The 22,677-nt window shown below is 34.2% G+C and overlaps 1 protein-coding gene across 8 annotated transcripts in view; it reads right to left on the minus strand.

Moving 5' to 3' along the window:
* Nucleotides 1-22,677, minus strand: part of Ankrd17 (ankyrin repeat domain 17) — a 140,149-nt gene that overhangs the window by 96,275 nt on the left and 21,197 nt on the right. The window contains exon 1 of one of the 8 annotated variants that reach the window (XM_029477248.1): nt 15,168-17,315. The exons of the other annotated variants lie outside the window; for them this stretch is intronic. Within the exon in view, the coding sequence (XP_029333108.1) occupies nt 15,168-15,221 (54 nt within the window). The 5' untranslated portion in view covers nt 15,222-17,315. Of the gene's footprint in view, nt 1-15,167; nt 17,316-22,677 lie in introns of those variants that run through there. 8 annotated transcript variants of the gene reach the window in all.

The raw sequence follows: 22,677 nt of genomic DNA on the forward strand, positions 1-22,677 counted from the left end.
GAAAGCCCCAAATACCTTAGAGTTATAAAATTGTAGAATTTGCAAATTGAAACGCAGCATTATACTTATTATGAAAGTGGTTTTCCTGGAAAATCCTAAATAGTAGTTACATAAGCCCTGGAAAGTGTGCCCAATAACCTAAAAGAATAATTTTAGGGGCTGTTACAAGCACTTGATGTACTGGAAGAGGACAGGTTCAGTCCCCAAAACCCACATGGCAGCTCACAACATTCTGGAACTCCAATTACAGGGGATCCAATGTCCTCTTTCTGGTCTCTGTGGACACTACACTTACAAAGGAGGCAAAACACTCAAACACATAAAATGAAAATAAATCAAAACAGCAATTAATATTAAAAGTAGTAACAACTATAGATTTTGAATAGAATTGTTTCATAAAACATAGACAACATTCCTTAATTTTAAATCCAACACTTAAGTAGTTCTTTTATGTTCTAAAATACACATTTAAATAATGAATATGGATTGTGGCTTCCATGTTTAGTACTCTCTCAAAGAACCATTTCACATGTCTGAAGTATTTCTAGCTTTCTGTAACTAAAAGGTTTTTGCTATTCATCCTGGGGAAGTAACATAAGCCCTGGAAATTGTAATTCAGGAGAATGGTACAGTTATAAAACTGATTTCACCATGTAGCCTTAAGAAGCCTACAAAGACCAATCTGACCAAAGAGATCCCTACAAAGATCAAGTTGGCTTCAAACTCAGAGATCTGCCTGCCTCTGCTTCCAAGAGCTGGGACTAGAGGCATGTACCGCCATGTTGGGCTTTGAAAAGTGCACAGTAACTCACTGGATTTTCCTGTACTTTGAAAAAATAGTATTGTATGCATGTGTATATGTATGTGTATATGAGAATGCAGACGATAGGTATATATGTGCAGAGTTTAGGTGAAAATTCTGCAGAGTTGGTTCGTTCTTTCCACATTTATGTCAGTTCCAGCTATCAAACATATATCTACAGGCTTTACCATCTTGCCAGCAGAGTAATTCTTTATAATATTTTTTCTAGAAAGATAAAATTAAACTAAAAAGAAAATCCATCAATCCAAGAGGTGCTGCATAGTTTTTCAGTGACATTATTATGGTATCTTGACAGACAAGTAGTAGCAGGCAAACTAGGTTGGAGCCACCGAATGTCTACATCAAAGTTTCACAGTATTATATGTAAAACTCAACTTAAAGTACTAGAATTTATTTTTTACATTTAAAATATATAAAAAAAAATTAATACATTCAATTTTAAGAGATATATACCATTTCCCATTCGACCAATGTTCTATTTGTCTGTGGCTATCTATTCAGAAACAAGTATGTATTAAGTAGTCAAGCTAATTCCTACCAACTAAACTACAAATTAACTAGATATCTTGGGTGGGCATAGTTCTCAGCTTCTAAAAGGAGAGGTCCTGTGATAGAAAATAGGAAATCAAATTATAATGGTATCACATCACAGTTTATATTCCTATTGATATGGTTGAGTACTGTTTACATTATAGAAATTAAGGCGCTGAGATTTGGATGTGGAGACAGGAAAAGAAGTAAGCTAACTAAAACAAAGATGTTCGGAAAAGTCTTATGGAAACACTCTTGTTTGTAAGTTAATTAAAAATGTAATTTAAAACCACAAAATATTTGAACGGAACTATCCTGCGTAAGTGAACAAACAATGCTATTCCCAAAAGACAGGTGTTATTGAATGACAATCTTAGTGTCAGACGTGAGATAACTACACATTATTGGTCAGAGGCTCCACAGGTTCCCCCAAATGACATAGACTAGCTTGGTTCCATATGTGCACATGCCAAGTGCACTGTGTGTACAGAAATGAAGAAAGAAGGGGAGAAAACTCCAGAAAGGTTAACAAGTCACACTCCATTTCCCTTCACAAACCTCACAGCAATCTTCTATGCAATTGAGGGGGAAAAAGTCTCACCTATTTCTTTATAGAAATTACCATTCTCTCTACTGTCTCTCAATCTCTTCCCCTTCAAATTACCAATCATGGAGGCTTTCCTCAGAAACATTATACCTACAGTTTCCTTTATCTGGAACTCAACATTCAAGTATCTGCTCAATTTGTCACTAAGTCCCTATGAACAAACCCTCTTGTCACAGTCTGCTCAAGCTTTAGATTTATAATAATTCTAGTTAATATTATTCATATGTAAAAGGGCATTCACTTATCTAGCTGCATATTGTAAGTCTTGCCAAATAAAATATAAACCTCATAAACCTCATGAATGTAGGAACTTCATCTGATTTCTGGCTGTAGTTCAAGCCAAAACCAGCACAGGAAACCTGGAAGGCAGTTTGTTTAATGTACCTAACTTCACTAAGGACACTTACTTAACTTTGCCAAGGCCTTTGGTTGGAGATGCTAAACCATTTCCATGTTTGTTTGTTTGTAATGCACTAAAAAGTTTCTAAGAACAGATTCAGTTTCTTTGTGTAGTGTCTCAGTGTTGCGATAAAATGTCTATGAATTTACTGTCTTTTACAAAACTAGAAAATATAAATTATTAATTGTTCTTGTAACAGTGATATGCTTGTATTATTAGTAAACACATTTCATGACAACTGTATTTTACAGAGATGATTACTGAAAAGACTTAGTGAAGAATACCTTTGTCTGAATTCTTTAAATACTGAAGATGCCTACTGTGACAGACCATGAAATATTCCTTCAGGAAACTGTTGACATGGCACTGTCTATGTACAATTTCTACTTCTAATCATTTAAGAAGAAGCAACTTTTTATTCTTTTGGAGATTTGGGAGAAAATAGCTTAAAATCATCTTTGTCCACAGTCTCACAATACCAGAGGTGAGCGACACTGAGATCTGCTTTTCTTCTTCTCCACCCCCTCAAGAGATTCCAATTTAATCATCTTGGGACATGCTTTCAACATAAGAACAGAATAATAATGTAAGGTTAAGAAAAAAATCAATGATGGACAGATAAAGGATAATAATTAAACCGTGAAGTTTATTATATAAAGATTAAAATAGTATCTTGAACAAAAAGCATTTAGACATTCTGCCAGACTTTTTTTTTTTTTTTTTTAAGAAAACTGACAGCCAACAAATACACAGAGGGAAGTCAATACACCTCTAAGAAGTTACTGGAAATCATCATGAAATATGCCTTATACTTGCTTCAATGACAATCATTAAAACAACCGAGTCAAGCAAGGTAATGCATGCTGTAATTACAGAACCTGGGAGGCAGGAGCACTGTGAATCTGAAGCCAGGAAGGACTACATTAGCAAACTGGTATCTCAAAACCAAAAAATTAAGACAAATGGCAATAAAGGTTTGCAAGAATGTGTAGAATAAAGAATACTGATATGATACTATAAGAAATATATATTAAAGCCATTAATATAAATAGTATTGAAATTCCTCAAAATACTAAAAAACAGAATTACCATGATTCACCAACCCCACTCTAGAGAAATAAATCTGTATTTTCTTTATTTCAAAGAGATTGTACTCTTCAAACAAAGCATCCACAGGGGGACGAATGGATAAAGAAAATGGATAGACTCTACTTAGCCTTTAAAAATACAGAAACTATCATGAGAACATGAAAACACAAACATAATATTTAACATTAAAATATTAACATAATATTTTAATATTAAATTGATTATTTTAAAGCATATTCTAAAACATAAATATGCATTTGACTTGTCAATTAAAATTTGAATGCATAAAATTACACACAAAAAAGGGCATGAAACAAAGGAGTAATGACAAATGAGACAAAAAATAAGAAAACAAAAGTTATAATTACATAAAAGAGAGATGAATTAAATACCAGCTAAAAGATACAGACTGATTTAAAAAGAAAAAAGCAAGAATTATCTACATGGCAGACCACTCCAAGGAAATACCCTTTACATAAAAAAGATATTACACATGAGCATCTCTCATGGAAAAATTAATTAACAGTATACTTCAAGACAATATTAACAAAAACTAAAGAGAAAGCTATAGTAACATTAAAAGGATCATTTTGACAAGAAGACAAAATGGTCTCAAATTTGCAAATATGTCAGGGTGAAGCTCCAAAATACACAAAGTAAAAGCTGACAGAAAAAGAATGAACCCCTCTATTATTATAATTGAATTGTAATTCTAGCATGTCTTTCAGCGACAGAACAAGTAGACAGAAAATCCATAAGGATGTAAAAGATCTACGCATCATTAGTTAACATAATCTGCCTCACATTTATGGTACACATTAACAATTAATACATTCTTTAAAGTATCTGTCAAACATTCACCAAAATGGTTCATACAAATTTCAACAGATTTAAATAAAACGAACTCTAAGTGTATTTTTGATTACATATAATTAAATTGGAAACCCATAATATTGTAACATATTCAGAAATGTAACAATCAACTTTAAATAGCTCACACAACTTTTCCAAGTAAGTTTTCCAATTTGACCATATGACCAAAAATGATCTATATAATTATATTCTCAAACTCTTCCTCCAAGCAGCATATAAACAGGACATTATATAGGAACAAATGCCCAAATGTTAGGCAGAAAAGCTTAATTGTACAATGAAATCAACCAAACAAGACAAAATGAATCAAAAATGAAGAGTTATAAGAGAAAGCTAAAAACACTGAAACCTGAAAATTTACCCAAAAATGTATCAAAAGATGTGATATATACATAAAGCAGTCCATAGAAGAAAACGTATAGCTCATGAAGGCTAATAAAAAGAAAACAGAAAGGTTTCGCCATAAACTAGGAAACAAAACTAAATTAAATATAACATGAGGAAAACACAGAAAATGATTGGCAAAAATCTATAAAATACAAGATGAAACAATATCAGTAAGATGAAATGTGAACCAATGTTGGTGCAAAGGAAGCAAGAGAACAAACGGCCAGTACTGGAAGTGCAAGGGTGGGTGTGGGGAAGTTAGAAAGCTAGTCAATCATGAGGCCCTAAGCTCAACCACCAACACAACCCCTATAGAAAATAAAGCTCGACAGCAGATGCATGTGTTAGCCTACTGTCAGGGAAGCAAACAAAGACGAACACAAACACGACCACCACCCCTAGCAACTGTCAACTCAACTATTTAAGACTAAACATACTATTTCTTATAAGATGAAAGAACACCAAAAATAATATAGAAATTCCAAATATATATCTATATATAGAGAGATGTTTAGCTACCTTACAAGTTACAAGGTGAATATGTACTGTGTTCTTATACACGAAGCAGCAGCAAACAATTAGAAAATAACAATTATTAAGTCAGCAGAATAGCTTAGCAGACAAAGACACCTGCACCAAACCTAAAGATCTGCGTCATAACTTGACAGAACAGAACCAACTCCCAAGAGCTGTCCTCTGACCTCTGCATGTGCACAATGGCACATGTGAGCTGCCACACCCCACACACATAATAAAATGAACACACAAATTTAATTTTTAAATAAGAGTTAGCATCTACAACATTAAACAGATAATATACTTGTAAAACAAATTCACCAAACTATTTGCAAGGTAAAGTGTTAACTGTGAAGACTGCACACCAATGCAGAGAGAAGTTCAAGAAAATGCAGTGTGTGCACTATGTTCACCTAAAGGGTCAAAAGCATACCACAAATGTACCAGTTTGCAACCTCTACTCCAGAAGTTCTAAATACTAGCCTGAAACAAATCAGAACATATGATAACTGAGTGCTTCGTTATTTTTTGACAAATTCATTTTGTTAATAAATCTTTGGATAATACTCTATAGAAAAAATGAAGCTTGGTGCTGTATATTTCCATTATTGAGGTCAAAGGATAAAATGTTTCCTCAGATCTAAGTTTGGGAGAAATATGAGTTCACCGGATTGTCTTATGTACCAAGAAGCTATCAACTATGCACATATCAAAATTCATCTAATTCCACATTTAGAACTGGTTGTCAGTTAACATGAAAAACGCTTATTGCATATACACTTCTGAGCTGTGCCCTTAGCCCTAATCTTATCTTATTCATACTGGTTTTATTTTTAGTTTTTATGGAGTATATGCTCTATAAATTACTTTAAATTACTTTTGTCTAATTATATCATATAAGTATAATAATACTCTACATATATACGTGTAAAACATATGCAAGCTACTTTTTAAATCTAGGCATCAACATCCCCATGTCTATTACCATTTAATCAGAGATGTAACACAACCTATAAAGTATCTTAAATGTAAAGTGTTTCATTACTTTTTCAGAATAAAAAAGGTAGGAGAAGGAAATGAACGAAAGGAGGTTAGACAGAAAAATCCAAGGGGAAGGTAAGCTTAAGGTAGGACTTTGACGTGTCCATCAGTAGCACGTTGACGACATTGGTGAGGTGACAGACCAAAAACTGTAAAGACAAGTTAGATTTATCAAATACCATACTGTGCTTATTGAGCCAAACTGAGTTTGAAGCTTTGCTGTCCCCCCAACCCCCCCAACAACGACAACAACTACTACTACTACAACAACACACATACACTGTCCTGTGTGTGAGAAAATGGTCCTCTTCACCTGCTGCCCTGGCTAGTTAGCAAAGAGCCCCAAGGATCCTGTTGTTTCTGCCTTCTATTGCTGGAATCCACTTTGCCCACAGATTTCCCTTAGGTGCTACAGATCCAAACTCAGGCACTCAGGCTTGTGTAACAAGCACTTTCTGCCCTGGCTTAGTGTTTTAATGAAGAAAGAACACATATTATATAGAAATGTTTTTTTGGCACGTCTTTCCTAACACACACACACATGCAAGCGCACACACACACTCATTACCACGATATAAATATGGAGGTGCAGGAACTGGTTCTTTCTTTTTCACCATGTGGTTCTGGGAACTGAATCCTGGTACTTAGACTTTGTGGCAATTTACCCACAAAGTCATTTTGCCAGTCATTTTCAAAGTAGTCTCTGAGTTAAAAAAAAGAAAAGAAAAGAAAAGAAAAGAAAAGAAAAGAAAAGAAAAGAAAAGAAAAGAAAAGAAAAGAAAAGAACCAAAAAAAAAACCAAAAAGCCTGGGGAGTGAATGAAAACCAAAGCTGCTTTCATGTCAGCACACAAAGACAAAAAGAAATCCACAGCCTTCAAGGTGAAAATTGTTCAGAGCTGTTTCTGCCTTAATGCAAATTCTGCCACCTTCTCTCTTTACCTGGCTTAATAAAGGATCACCCCACACCCCCCAAAAGAGGGAGAAGGAAAGAAAAAGAAAATGGTTTAAACTTGAAATAAATGTTTCATTTCTCTGTCTTCTGACTCTCTCTTTGGTATTCCAAGACAGTTTCTCTGTGTAGTTCTGGTTTTCCCTAAACCCAGAGATCCACCTCCCTTGCCTCCTAAATGCTGGGGGGGTTAAAGGCTTGTGCCACCACTGCACTCTTGTACTTCCCAGACCATGTGATCAGACAACTTACAAGTAATCCCTAATTATGTAGATTAAAGAAAAATGATATCTGCTAGAATTTATAAAATCATTTCTGTTTTTAAATATCTCTGACATAACTGATATTTAATACAGTTTTACAACAAAATAAGTTCCTAGGTGCTTGAGTGACAGCCCAGCAGTTCTGAGCACTTTCTATTCTAGAGAATCAGCTTCAGTTCCTGACAGCCTCATGGTAGCTAGTTACAACCATGTGTTACTAGTCCCGGGGATCTGACACCCTCTTCAGAAACTCCATAGGCACAAGGCACACATCATGTACATATATGCATGCAGGCACTCAAAAATATACATAATAATCTAGAAATTCCTAAAAGAAAAGCAACCAATCACTACTTTAAGCCCTCAAATGCCTCACTTCCAAGAATCCCGAGTAACAAAGACAGACTCAAATTTAGACTGTGGTGAATTAATAAATTCAATAAAATGACAAAATACATTAGAATGAAGCTTACCTAAGTCTAAAATATAAATAATAGTTTTTGCTCCTCTTAAGGGTAGTTAACTTGGGTACTATTCAGGTAAGCTGATAGTTATTCAAATGTCATCACTGGAACCTAACTTCAGTAAAGTAGGTTATCTACCTCTTCAGATACCCAAGACTCTCTCAAGAAGTATTGTAAGGTCACAATTACTTTTAGGAGATGGTCTCAGGTAGCAGTCTTCTTGTACAGTCCACACAAAGCACAGCAGCAGACTCCAAGCAGTACAGAAGCCCTGGCATGCTGATATGAGCCTGTACCCAACCAACCAACCAACCAACCAACCAACCAACCAATCATCTCCCACCCCCCCCCCCCCCCCCCCCCCCCCCCCCCCCCCCCCCCCCCCCCCCCCCCCGGCCGCTCTCAGTTGACTCTAAGCACAACATAAACCCTGGCATGTTAATATGTAATATTAAAGTGGTGGTTATTTGCTTATTCATCATACAACATTAGATCATACACTAAAAAAGTAATGGACCATAAACCTGCTGGATTCTACAAGTGAAGACCACTCTACATACAAATCTATACTAGATAGTAGTATTTTTCCTACTATAGTAGTAATTTCCTACTATCAATGTAGATGTGAGGGCCAAGAAGCATAATGTTGGTTTCTTTTGCAAAACAGTAAAAAACATTCACCTATTTTGTTTCCCTCCTTCCTCCCGCCCCCCCCCCCCAATCTATTTACTTAAGTCAAGGTTTCTCTTGGAAGTCCAGGCTGGCCAGAACCCTGTGGCTATCTTATCCTATCCTGGAGCTCACAGAACCTTGGACATTTCAGCAAGGATTGTAGGCATTCTGCCATTATGCCCCAGCAACTTATCAATCTTCAACCATGAGTAATACCATTTTTAAAAAAATCTATATAGTAAATTTGAAGGCATTTCTGCTTAAATGTGTATTATCGATAGTTACCTCAAGAAAAACCTGAGGATGTGACCAGAACAAAACATGAGATGCCATTTTTAAAGAAATTTTTATTCAGATTCAGTTGGTAGACATTCTCTCAAAAATGAAACCAAGAATGTCATTTCAAGAAAGACTGTTCACAGTATATGTTGTTAACTGTTAAATTCAGGCTTCCTGGAAGAAGCAGATTCCAGAAAACATCAGATACTGTACCATAACACAACATGGCCAAGTTTTCAATGTTTAGACAGTCATGGTAACATTATACAATATGATTCTTTAAATTAATTACACTTCTATGTTAGGTACGTAACGTATGTGTGTATGTGTGTGTGTGTGTGTGTGCATGTGTGTGTGTATGTGTGCATGCACACGTCTGTGTGTGTACACATACTAGAGTGCATGCTATGGAATACTGGTGAAGAGATTAGAGATGAAATTGTGGGAGTCGATTCTCTCTTTCCACCAAGTAGGTCCTAGGGATCAAATTCAGATTGTCAGGTTTGGTAGTCATTCATTTGCCTTTGAAGGCTGAGACATCTCAGCCTACCAACAAAAACCCCATAAATAATTAGTATGTTATAAAAATGTTTTTGACATATTCAAGTACAGAAGTTTATGATAACATAAAATACAAGAATAATTTATCAGATTCCATGTTTAAGAAACTACCAGTGCTTGTTGACAACCTAGCTTTTATCCCTAGAACCCAAATATAGGAAGAGCAGACTCCTTCTTGTAAGTTGTCTACAGTCTCCTCTTCCTTATTCGAGGGCCCAAACATACAAACACATACACATAAGTGCATGCACATTTAAAAAGAAACTCTCACCTGTACTAGTTGTGGGAGGCATTAAGAAGAATACCTACAATTATCTGAGTTAACACTTTTTCCAAACCTGTATCACTGCTCACTTCAATTTCTTGAGACTTTACCAAAACAACTTATTATACAGTGAATATACAAGCAGACGATAGTTACTTCTATTAAGGCAGACTTAAAAATATCTGCAGAAATATAAAGCAACAACACTTTTTAGTTCTTCTGACAAATAGCTTAAATAGGTATGCCAATAGGTATAGTATTTAAGTAAATATGTAAGTGTAAGTTTTAGGCATTTTAATTTTCAATATTAGAAATACTGATATTGCTAATACTACAACTATTGATAGACATAACTCTCATAATCAAAAAACTCTTTTGCGCCCTTAACTTTTAAGCACTTTGAATGTTAAGGCTATAAAGAGTATTTAAATAAGCTCTCAAGATCAACTTTTCATCTGTCAAATGGATCATAGCATAAACATGACACAAAACGTTACTGCTACTTTAAAAGCAAGTCTAAGAATTAATTGTTGACTGTGTATGTTACTGTGATCAATGTTTATAAAGGTTACTTCATTATTCCTTTTATGAAGTCGGCCCCTCATAGAACTGTTTAGATTCACCAGAGCAATAAACATCTTATGCAGTACTTGGCATATTATTCCCCCTTTGATAATAACTTACATATTCAACAAATAGCTAATAAAGCAGAACTCTGATGGTCACCAACTAACAATCAAGTTTACTTCCTATCAAACTGAGCTCTTCAGTGAATTTCCCAACAATGCAGAATGAGAAAGATCTCAAGGATGTTGCATGAATGCAAATACTGGATCACACAGATCATTCTACGCCATGACCCACACAATCCACTGACCACTAGATTACAACAATCAATGTGGGATTAGAAGCTCACTGCATAGTCTCATCTGAAACTGATAAACTGATATTCTCCTGTGGAAGTAATTGTATTTATTTCTACCTTTGTGTAAACAGTTTGGACCTCTATAAGCCATTAAAATGTTTCTAAAATGATAATGGAATTACTACCATAAACAGCTTTTAGAGTTTTTTTTTTTTGCACTCCCTAAGTTGGTATGAAAGTAATGTGGCAACTTCTGCTTACTATTCCAAAATAAACTAGGCTAATAACTGGTTTATATAAAAAATTATAGCCAAAAGAACATGTGTATGTATTATATTTAAGCATGTATGTATTATATGTACATAGTTTTAAGTGTTAAAAGTGATACTTGGCAGCCCCTCACAAATATACATAAATACATATACACATAAAAAGGCAACCTATGAAAATGTTACAATGAAATCCAAACAATAAAAAATTTAGAATACCAATTTAAGCAAGAATGGTGGTGGTACGTTTAGAAGATGCAGCTACACTAGAGGCATGAGAGAACTCTTGAGTTCAAAGCGACCCAGACTCTTCCACAGTTAGACAAATGTCTCTTACCCAGGCAGCTGTGAGCAAGTACAGGTAGAGAGTAATCAAATTAATGAAAAATGTCAGCTTTCTAAAGATACTTCTAAAAACTGACCTCAAGTTATTTAGACAGAAAACAATGAACAATGTTTCATTGTTAGTAAATGTTAGTAAACAAACATGGATCGACATAGGTTCTCAATTTTAGACTTTAATGGCAAAAATGTCTTCCTCTGTACTCTTAAATTTTAACCTTGTGAAACAAAATAATCTGGGTTAACTACCGAATTTCTAGTATTCATCTGCTCACACTACATGTACTTTACAAAATCAGAAATGAATCAGCATGATATTTACTCACCCAACTTGTTTCATTTTAATTATGAAACCTTTCTGAATTAAAATTACGTATCAACTGAAACAATTTACATACTTAAGCTTATTTACAGCACTTATATTTGTGACCTAAGGGTTACTCCATCCAGTTCTTCCTAGTAGAATATGTGTTAAATATGTTGGTATGTTTTATAATATAAAAAGAAATATAGCCAGTAACTGAGAAGAGACTACTTACACGGGAGACTTAGAACACTTCCAAAAACAGTCATTTACACAGAGATTCCCTACTTGAACTACACATAGAATGATTTATCATTTGCCCACCTCTTGACAAAGGAAAAATAATTAACTGCTTTATGGCTTTTTCAATCTTACTTAAAAAAAACCAAACAAACCAACAAAACCCCATGCATATCAAGTAAGATTATATAATACAATGGGGTTATATGATAAATGTGTTTACTTAATTTCAATATTATACTTATTATTTCAGCTTCAACTTAAAGGAGTGCAGTCAACTGCTCAAGCTATGAACATGGAGACGGGCCTTTTACCTTGTAAATACTGTGACCTATAACATCAAACATGAATCAATAATCCTAGCTTTAACTGACAAAGAGATACAAGACTGAGCATGAGAATTATACTCAATATTCTTGTTTTCAGAAATTTATTTATAAATAAAACAAAGAATATTATTTATAAATAAAACCAAAGAATATAGTTTAATTTGGATTTGGAATTTAATTAAAAGATGAATAATTTTCTGTATTTCAAGTCATTTACAAAAACCTATACATAGTCCTCGAGTTTCTACAAACACACAGCTCTCAGTCACTCCAATTCAGGCTACTCTGCCTCTCATAACATTGAGGTATTTTCTACCCATAGATCTTCTGAGGATGCTGAGACAGGCTACTGCGTATAACTGACAGGAAAACCATGGCATTCTGAAATTAGAACCACGTCTATACAAAACAACAAACATTAGATTAACCAAAGTATTTATACACTGGATGAAAGCCTATTCTATTTCTAATAATTTTCTATTACCTTGAGCATTATTAGTTCCTTTTACTGAAGTTTAGCAGAACAGAAGCATTTTGACAACTTTAGTTTGGAAAGATAAATACCGATTAGTTAACCAGATTATCCTTGTTCACCAAACTGGACAGTTGAAAAAGCAATCATATAATCTATAACAAATCCCTTTTAGTTTTATTTTAAATTTCAGAAATTTATTTCATTCAAGATCTTAAAGATTTAAAATATCAACTATTCTTCATGTTTACGTATGTGTATATATACATATACTTGTGATTGTATTTAAAATGTTTAAGATGTTAAAAGTGTGGTTTAAAAGTAAATCACAAAAAAGTTTAAAAATTAAATTTAAAAACAGAGCCACAGTACTATGGATACATCTGTATTTCTGGTTTTGAGTTCTCTTTTTTCTAAGATTTAATAAGAGAACCTTTAAAAGTTATATGATTTAAAGAGTCAAGTTACAAACCAGGGAAAAAGTTGATATTTAATATAAATTTAAATATCTAAATATTTAAATATCTATATTTTTAATAAATTTAAAGTGATAAAGGAAAAAATACAATAGCACACTTAAAGTTACTGGCTTAATGTTATTTACAATAAGAATGGCACTGCTAGACAGATACGTTTCATCATCCATCATGAACATTTATAGTAAGTAAGCTCTTAAAAAAAAAAGGGAAGCCAAAGGTTAGTTCTCTGGAAAGCTCATTATATAAGATCTGTATACTTACTTACACTATTAAGACACTTTTGAAAACGGTGCAATTCAGAGTTAGAAAATATATTCTTTGCCTATTTATTATGGCCTTGTACCGTTCTAAATACTTTCACTTTTGAAAAGGTAATCCTCGTTACTTTCAAATTTTCACATCTATTCTTCCAACTAAATTAAATTGTAGTATTTTAAGCAGAAACCTACTCTGTAGAGTTTAATGCAACAGGTATAAAGAAACCAAATTAAAATAGGTGGGAAATTAAGATAAACAAAATTACAGTGACTTTAATAACAGGTAATAATGAATAAATATATGATGCAGCATCTAAGCCTGGCATTTAATGGAAATTATTATAAGCAACTGCTATGCCAGTAGGAAAGGATCTGTAAAGTATAAAAGTCTTACCAAATATTTTTTCCTTAAGAAAATGAAGACTTCTAAAATATTTTATAACCTTAAATTTAAATGTTCTAAGAAAACTGTTAAATAGGTTTATCAAAACTCCATGAATCACATTTCTATAAAATACAAGCAAATCTTTTAAAGAACAAATTAAAAAGCGCCACCAGCCCTTTAAAATCGAATTAGGTCTGTTTAAACTGGATTGCCAAAGAAGTCACGTGACTGCCTGTAATTACTGAACCTGTATACCACTGTTTCACAGTAAATAATTTCACAGCATTTTAAAGGAAACTAACTAATAGGGTCAAAGCTAGGGGCCAAGTAGGGGAGAGAATGGAAATTAACCACACAATTCAACTTACACAATAAGGTTGGGGGGGGAGGGGTTGGCAGGTGTCTGCAAGGAGGTAGTAATACAATGGAATCAGTTTTCACTCTGCAGAACCCTGAGACTTGCTGCAATGTCAGCTCCAGGCACGCACTGAAAGACTCCAGAAAATGCTCATTGATCATGCAGCACTTTATAATGCGCATAGGCTTTTTTCTCCTCTTGGCCCCGCCTAGTTTCCCTTTGCAGCAGCTCCCAAGCTCTTTCCCCACAATGAAATCTCTCTTTTGAAGACAGTGAAATGGTAACAATTATTCTTACACCACCATAAAGCCGCAATATCTGAATAGCCAGGCTTTTTATTCCCTTTCTTAAAGAGGAGAAAGAAGAAACAGTGCCCACCACAATAACAACCCTGCATCCTCCACAGATAAGGATATGGGGTTTACGTAAATACAGTTTTTGTTAGCATGCTACAACCAAGACCATAATCAATTACAGTTACATTTTGGCACCCATTTCCTTGGACTGCTTTTTATTCAAATAGTGTCATTTAAAACTAATGTAACAAGAAAAAAATGTATAATTTGAAATACTCATGGACTTAAGTCAGAGGAGATTTTAATATGCATTCTAGCATCAGAACTCAAATTTTAGGGTTTTTAAATTAAATTCCTAATTTATTTTACAATAAAGTCACATGAAAAATGTAGGATCAGAGTGTACCACTTAAATTAAGCAATTATATCACCAGGCTAAAATGACCAACAGTTTTTATAAGAACTACAAGCACAGCTTTCGGCTTAGATATGTAAATGAATCCTAAGACTTACGATACTAAACCTACTTCAAGCTGCTTTGCAGACCCCACCTTCTAATGAGTTAATCTAAAGGTCACCACCAGCACAAGGCTTTTAATTAAGTCCAAACCCTCTCTCTCTTTTTTTCTACCAAACACATTTACAATTTATAAAACCTGATGTTTAGACAGTTTAATAATCATGTGAAGCAGATTGACACATCCTCACAGGAAATAAGGTCTGTCCGGATCTTGCTTTTTCTGCTCTGCCTCTCTGCTCTCTAATCTATTCATCTGTGAAACAATTCTAGCAGATAAGATTTCTTTGTTCAAATTTCAACTTTCATTTCATTTACAGACCTAACCCTACCTCAAGAATGTCTTCTAGCACATATGCTTCCATTTCAGCCGCTGTCTCCACCATGTTTTATCAAACTGCCATGTTTCTTACTGCACTATGATTAGATCATTGCCAGCAGGAACACTCCTCTGTGTCAGCAAGGGAACAGGAAATGGAATGTTCTATTCCATGCCTAAAGCAGCATAGCTGTTCACCAGCCAGGCATCTACCAAAAGAGCAGGGGGTGACTCAGGCCGTAGTCTTTAAAGACACAGAAGCTCTATTCCGAAGCAAACTTCTGTCAAATAATTTTCATAGGTAAAAACCTCACATTTTACCATTACAAATTATAAAATCCCAATTTTCCTAAAAGAATATGTATGTGTTTTTATTTTTAAGCTACTTAACACGTTGGTTTCCTGATTGAACAAAAGAGGTCCAAGTGGGTTACACAGCAATTATCCTTTGTAAAGTCTTACACTGAGATTAATGCTGTATTAAAGATGCAAAGGAGGCATGATAACGCTAAGTTAGGAATTTGGGGCACCAAGCAAATAGATTATATAATATACCATATACCTAATTATCGTACCTGACTTAAAGAGTGTAAGAATTATCTTAATGCAGACTTTTTAAATAGTAAACTGCTTTCCTATAAACTTATCTGTTTGCAAAATCCTGTTAGTACAAAATTAACATCTACTATATACTGCAGTATATATTCTTTTTTCTGGTAATGCCTTTAACTTCATTAATCACAACAATGTAGTTTCCCTATTAATATAAATATTGTAAAGCATCTGGGGTAATCACTGCATATCAGAAAGTATGTTAGGGGTAGCCAATATCGGGTTTCTTCCTAACAAGTCTATAAGAGATGAAGTGAGGTAAAGTATCTATTGTATAAGAGACACCTTTACTGTGGCAGGTCACACATGAGTTTCGTCTTGTGATTTAAAAAACAACAGAAACATGTTATTTTGTCCTCATAATAAGCCAACTATGTGACAGTAACTTATACTAGTAAGTACAGTGGGTTTACTATATGCCACTGAAATGTCTTTGTGTCTATTAACTCACACAATTTCCACTGTCTTAAAGTGCTCTTATCATACCACTTTAAAGATGTGGAAAGCAGGGCATAGAATACAAGCTGCTTGACCAATTATTCCTAGCTAAACTGACTTGGCTGAGGAACTAAAACTGGTGAATCAGGGCAGCTGGTTCTGGATATTACTCTCAGAACCAGCTACTGAAGCCTTTCTGCAGATAATATTATTTACATTTTATCAATAAGGAAACAATGCCCCAGGCTGGGCACAGAGTTACATAAGAAACAAAACCACATTTAATCTAGAACTGTGGGACTAAGTGAAGCTAGTGGCAAACAAGTAGTATCATAAATGCTGCTGCCCTTGGCCCACATATGGTGTCCGCATTTATGTATGGCAAAGTTACTTGGCAGCTTCTCCAAAACATCTCCCTGTTGGAACACAGCACAAAGTAAGACCAGCAATCTGAATTTCATTACCTCCTACCTTCAAGGTCAACTTTAAGCTTTCTTTAAGCTTCAAATAAATTTCATCTTCAAACTAAAGAGTAAACTTTCTCACCCTCAGAACTTCAATATCAGATATGTTTGAATTCAAGGACTCACTGGTTAGAACATTCATTCTCATTTCTTAAAGGCTTCTCAAATGTTTTATTTGAAAACAAATAGGTTCCTCCAAAACTCAAACCAAATACTCACTCTGAGGCTAGCAAGATAACTCAGTGGGTAAAAGCTATACAAACCTAAGTCTGAAACCACATAAAGACAGAGGGAGAAAACCAACAGTACAAAATTCACAATGAACAGAACACATTCCAAGTGTTCTGTAATATTTTGTTATACATCAAAATATTTATTTCCCATTAACTTTCCTTTCTAAGCCATCTTGCGAATATAAACTCAAATGTTAAAGCAAGCAAAATACTATGAAAGGATATGCATATACACATCAGCCTTAAGATTCATCATTTTTAATAGTACATTTACCTTCAGTTCAACTTTAGTTTTTAGGGGAAAAATATCTTATGTCACTTGTTCAGAAAGATTTCAGTGAAAAAAGACCATTCCCCCCTAATGGAAAAGATATTAAAGTAATTAACATGACAACACAAACAACTATATTTTAATACATAAAAATAATTTATAGAATTATTTATTATTTATTATCTTTAAAATATTTACTAAAATAAAATTCAAATGTTCTGTAAAGTTTCACATTAAAAAGGAGTATACAGCCAAAAGTTTACTAGCATCTAGGCTCAGAATTGGTTTCCTTAACAAGAAAAATAAAAAAGAGCAGCTAAGGCAGAGAGTATACACAAATGTGTTAATTAGCCAGAACACCATTTTGAATATTGATGTGTTTCCCTAAATTTTATTTATTTTTGGTGGTGGCAAGCAAACCTGGTGAGATTTCAAAATCCACACAGGTACTCTGTAAAGATACAATCCACAGAAAAACATACTAAGAAAAAAATTCATTTCTCAAAATGTATTTGAATTTTACCCCTATATTATCAGATAATGTTGTACATCATCAACTACATTATATATGTCAGTTTAGAGACATATACAAAAATACCAGCTAGAGAATAGCCTAGTCAAGCATAAGTGAAAGACCATAAAGACTTAAAAAATAATTTAGTGAAAATGCTTACAAAATACAGATTTTTGTGAAAGAAAACATGTTTTACTCCATATCTGTCCTAATCTGGTTATGTCATAAAATGACAAGAGTCTAGATATATGTCTAATTTATCACAGTGATACTTTTAATTACCATTAAGTTATTTTATCTTCTACTAGCTATAGTCTTTCCATATAAAGTCATATATAAGCATGGAAAACACTAACAAACATACAACAGAATATATCACAAGACTGAAGATGCAGCTCAATGGTAGGACACTGACCATGCATACTATATGTATCTAAGTAATCTAAAGATGACTTAAGTAAGCAGGAGGGGGTGGGGCAGGGGCAAAGAGTTAAATCTGATTGGAAGGAATTCTCTGAGGGACCATCAAGAGGAGAAGAATCAACACTTGCTGATTTCTAGGTCTGGAGAAAGATGGAGATAATGGCGTTGAAATCTTGAAAGACATCAACAGAACCTTCATATCTTTCTTCTACAGCTAAATTGTTCAAGTTAGCAATCAGTCACATTCATTTTCCTACTGAAACTGCTCTTAACCTTTTAAAACTTGTATAGGAAGCTGCACAAAAGTTATACACCTATATACATTTTATATAAGGGACTAGGGTATTTTGGCCCCAGTTCTCCAAACCATACCGGAGACTGTGTATGCAAACTGTATGTGGAACAACCTGGTTAAAAGAAATAGTCTACAACATATGTTCCAACTTGCACATGTAAAATCTATTTTTGACAACTGTTCTAATTTCCAATAAAAACAGCACTGCAACATATTTCAGTCCACTACTAAAAGGTATTTATATTATCCATAACATCTCAAACACTATATTTAACAGCCTTCAGTATATATTCTCTGTATATGCCAGAATAAACCATATAGTAACTTTCTAAAGAGACATATGTATAAAAATGTTTCTGTATTATAACTAGTGATATTGTTTCTCTACAAGTACAAAATATTACTAACACAAATCTATTACAAATCTTAGATCTGAAATCAGCATTATTCACGAAAGTATTTTGCTTATACTAAAGGCTCAGAAGTTACACCTTATGTTTAACTTCTTCCCTTTACATAAAAAAATTGTTCTTGCTATATTAATTCCAATTAATTAGTTTAAAGTGCTACAATGCGAAGTGTATCAAAATGTACGCATTTGGAGAACAGAAGAATGGGATAAAATAATCTGGTCTGAAAAATGTAATCTACTGTTAAAATGCAAATTGCATCCAAGGTTTGGTGCTGGGGCTTTCTTTACTTGAAACCGACTGTGAATAAATAGATATATCTTTGAAAGAATTCAATACTAAAATTCCAGAACCTTCATGAACATTTGAGTATATTCGTATTAAGTAAAATATGATTAAATGCATTAACTTATGTCTTGTGATTTACTTTCTATTCACTGTGGAGATTTTTGTTTGTTTTTAGAGAGCCTCACTATGTAGTCCAGGATAACAGAGAACAGTAGCCCAATCTAGAATTCATCTTATTATTGCTGGGCTTACTGGCATCTACCACCATACACTGCCAAATCATCTATTTGCAAAGGAGAAATTTTAATGTAATCTTCCCATGTATACTAAGAGGAAGAATGGGCAACATTAAAGAGTCTTCTGTTTCTGTTTTAGTATTTTTGAGACAGTCTTGTACAGCACTGGCATACAGGCTGTTATACAAAATGTTAAATGGCTGGGAAATTGTTGATACTCCTGTTTTTATCACACACACACACACACACACACCCAGCCCCCAAGAGTGCATGGTATCACTACTAGTCCTAGTACTGAAAGAGCTTGACCACGGAGCACTATGTAGCTTCCACCCGTTTTCTAACATATATCCTATATTTGACAGTATGTTCTAAATACGACACTATGGTATCTCTATATTAAATATCTTAAAAGACTTAATTTTATTGTCTACATAAAATTTTTCTCAGGCTTATATAAAAACCCCAAAACCAAAGTAATTTTTGTTTTGTTTGTTTGTTAGAAGCTGGGCTTTACTATCTAAGCCTTACTGGCCTAAAGCCAGTAACTTTCTTTTTAAAGATCATCATTAACAGTTTGAGCATTCATTTATACTCTTATTGAGTACTTACCAGGTTTTAAGGTCTAGACTACATACTAGATAAAGAATGATTTTTTTTAAAAAAAAGTGTACTTTATAAATTCATAATCTACATGAACTCCATCTACATGATTCCTGGCCAAGTTTACCATCTGTCTAAAATAGTCATTTTTTTCTCATTACAGTCCTTTTCTATTCTTCCCAAATCTAACGAATAAATAAAACATAAAATTCAACTTAGAACAACACAGAAGAGAACTATTATATTTAAACATCATATATTCCAAACTTGATGTATCCTGTATACAGAACACGATTCAAGCAGTCTTATATAAACTTAAGCGACATAGTAAGCAAAGCAAGTAATTCAGCTGGTGCCCCCAGCATATCTGAAGTAATAGCTGTGTCTGTGTGACACTTGCTATTTGTTACCTCTCCCATGAATTCATTATTTTTCTAGTAGTCACATAATAGGATCTATATATATTTAAAACTAAAAAGAAATATTTTTTAAAGTTCCATCCACTTTTCAAATTTATTAGCACTGTGCAAGATTTTCAAATAAAAAATTACAGGCACAAGAGAAATTATTTCAATCTTTCATTTTATTTTATTTTTATTTTTTTATCTTTGTGAGTATTCTGTAGCTGTCTTCAGACACACCAGAAGAGGGCATCCCATTACAGATGGTTATAAGCCACCATGTGGTTGCCAGGAATTGAACTCAGGACCTCTGGAAAATCAGTGCTCTTAACCACTGAACCATCTTTCCAGCCCCTGTTTTGGGTTTTTAAAAGTCTAAATCAATTGATGGTATAGTACTTTTATTCTAGCTAGCAATGTACTTAACTACTCCCTTCTCTAAAGCAACCACTAACAAACAAAGAAAAATCAAATACACACACACTTCCTTACCCACATACATAAGTTGGAAGTGACCTGGGAATATACACTTAAATTCTAAGGGAAAAAAATCTTAAAAGCCAGAGGCATGAAGAAGTGAGATATAAAAGAATCCCAGATGCTCAGAGACTCCTTTAGCTGTCACTAGCTCTCTTCCCCTGATTCTTTGCTGGTCTAGGTTCCCTGATATTGTTCAATAGTATGATGTCAAGATACATTATCATTATGCTAATTCTACCCTAATCTATCTTAACAAACTTTGAATGGCTGACCTGCAAGCAATTACTTCAATAACGAGACTTGATACTCTTCTTTTCAAACTCACACTACAATGTGTTAAGAAACATATTACATTAAATTGTCTCTAGGACTAGACTAGAAACTACAAAGAGGCATTACCGCTTTGAGGGATCACTACAGAGCTGTCACAGGGAGAAAACTCAGCTTTAGTGTTTCCCATCAGTATGCAACTTCTCAATGATCAGTCTTCTAAACCACTGGTCTATATTTTTAAGAAAATGATTCTTAAGTGTGTGATGTTTTTGCCTGCATGTGTATGTCTATACACACGCTCAAGAATACCAGACCATGTAAATGCTAAGAAACAAGCCCAGATCTATTGGAGAAGCAGCCAGAGTCTCCATTAGGAGGATGGAGCTTTCAACTATTGTTCCACGCCATGCATGCATGCTGCCACGCTCCCTGCTCTGATGATGGACCAAACCTTTGAAACTGTAAGCAAGCCCACAATTAAATGTGTTCTTTTATAACAGCTGCCTTGATCATGGGATCTCTTCACAGGAACAGAAGAATAACCAAGACTAATATCATTAACCAACACTGTGAGAAAGGAAGTTTAAAAAATGTTACATCATTTATGTAAGTCTACTAATTTCAAAGAAAATTTTCATCAATTATCCATAAAATAGTTATAACTTCATAGGTGGCTAAGAATATGACGCAATAGCTGTGCACTTTATTAATCATAACTCAGCTTTCCATGTAACTCTTCATCTATCCAAGGAGAGGACAGCAGTTAGAAAAGCTAATTCTCACATAGGACTTTTTCTTTCCTGGCTGATCAAAGAAAAATAAAGAATGGTAGATAGTGACTTTTTTGTTTTTGTTTTTAATTAGGAGCTAGAAAGATGGCTAGTGGCTACAAGTGTTTACTGCTTAATCATGGGCCCACACTGGGTCCTTGGCAAACCCCTGGAACTCCAGCTCCAGGGAACCTGACACCCTTCTCCAAGCCTCCTCTGTGGACAGCTGCATGTATTCATGAACACGCAGACACCTAGATAAAATATGACTTAAAAAAAATAGAGTAAAAATAAAATTTACTCATTGGCTCTGGTAAGATGATTTGCTGGGCAAGACATCAGACTTGCACTTTATCCCTGTAATTCACAGACCGGGAGAACCAACTTCTCAAAACTTATCTTCAAACATCTACACCCATACCATGGCAGGAATGCACTCACACATCATATACACATAAATAAATAAAACATTTGAATCAACTATAGTACCTCAAATGTTATATGGCAACTTCTCTCAAATGGAAATTTCTGTAATTGCTTGACATAATTACTGAGGGCTGAGGTAAGGAAATAGTTGACCGCAACCTTAAAAAGGTAAAACGAATTGTTCCTGACTAAAAAAAGAATAATCCAAACTTCTTTTTTTTTTTTTAAAGATTTATTTATTTATTATATATAAGTACACTGTAGCTGTCTTCAGACACTCCATAAGAGGGCGCCAGATCTCGTTGCGGATGGTTGTGAGCCACCATGTGGTTGCTGGGATTTGAACTCTGGACCTTCGGAAGAGCAGTCAGGTGCTCTTACCCACT

This window comes from Mus caroli, chromosome 5 (genome assembly GCF_900094665.2).
Source record: "Mus caroli chromosome 5, CAROLI_EIJ_v1.1, whole genome shotgun sequence".
Classification (NCBI taxonomy): Eukaryota; Metazoa; Chordata; class Mammalia; order Rodentia; family Muridae; genus Mus; species Mus caroli.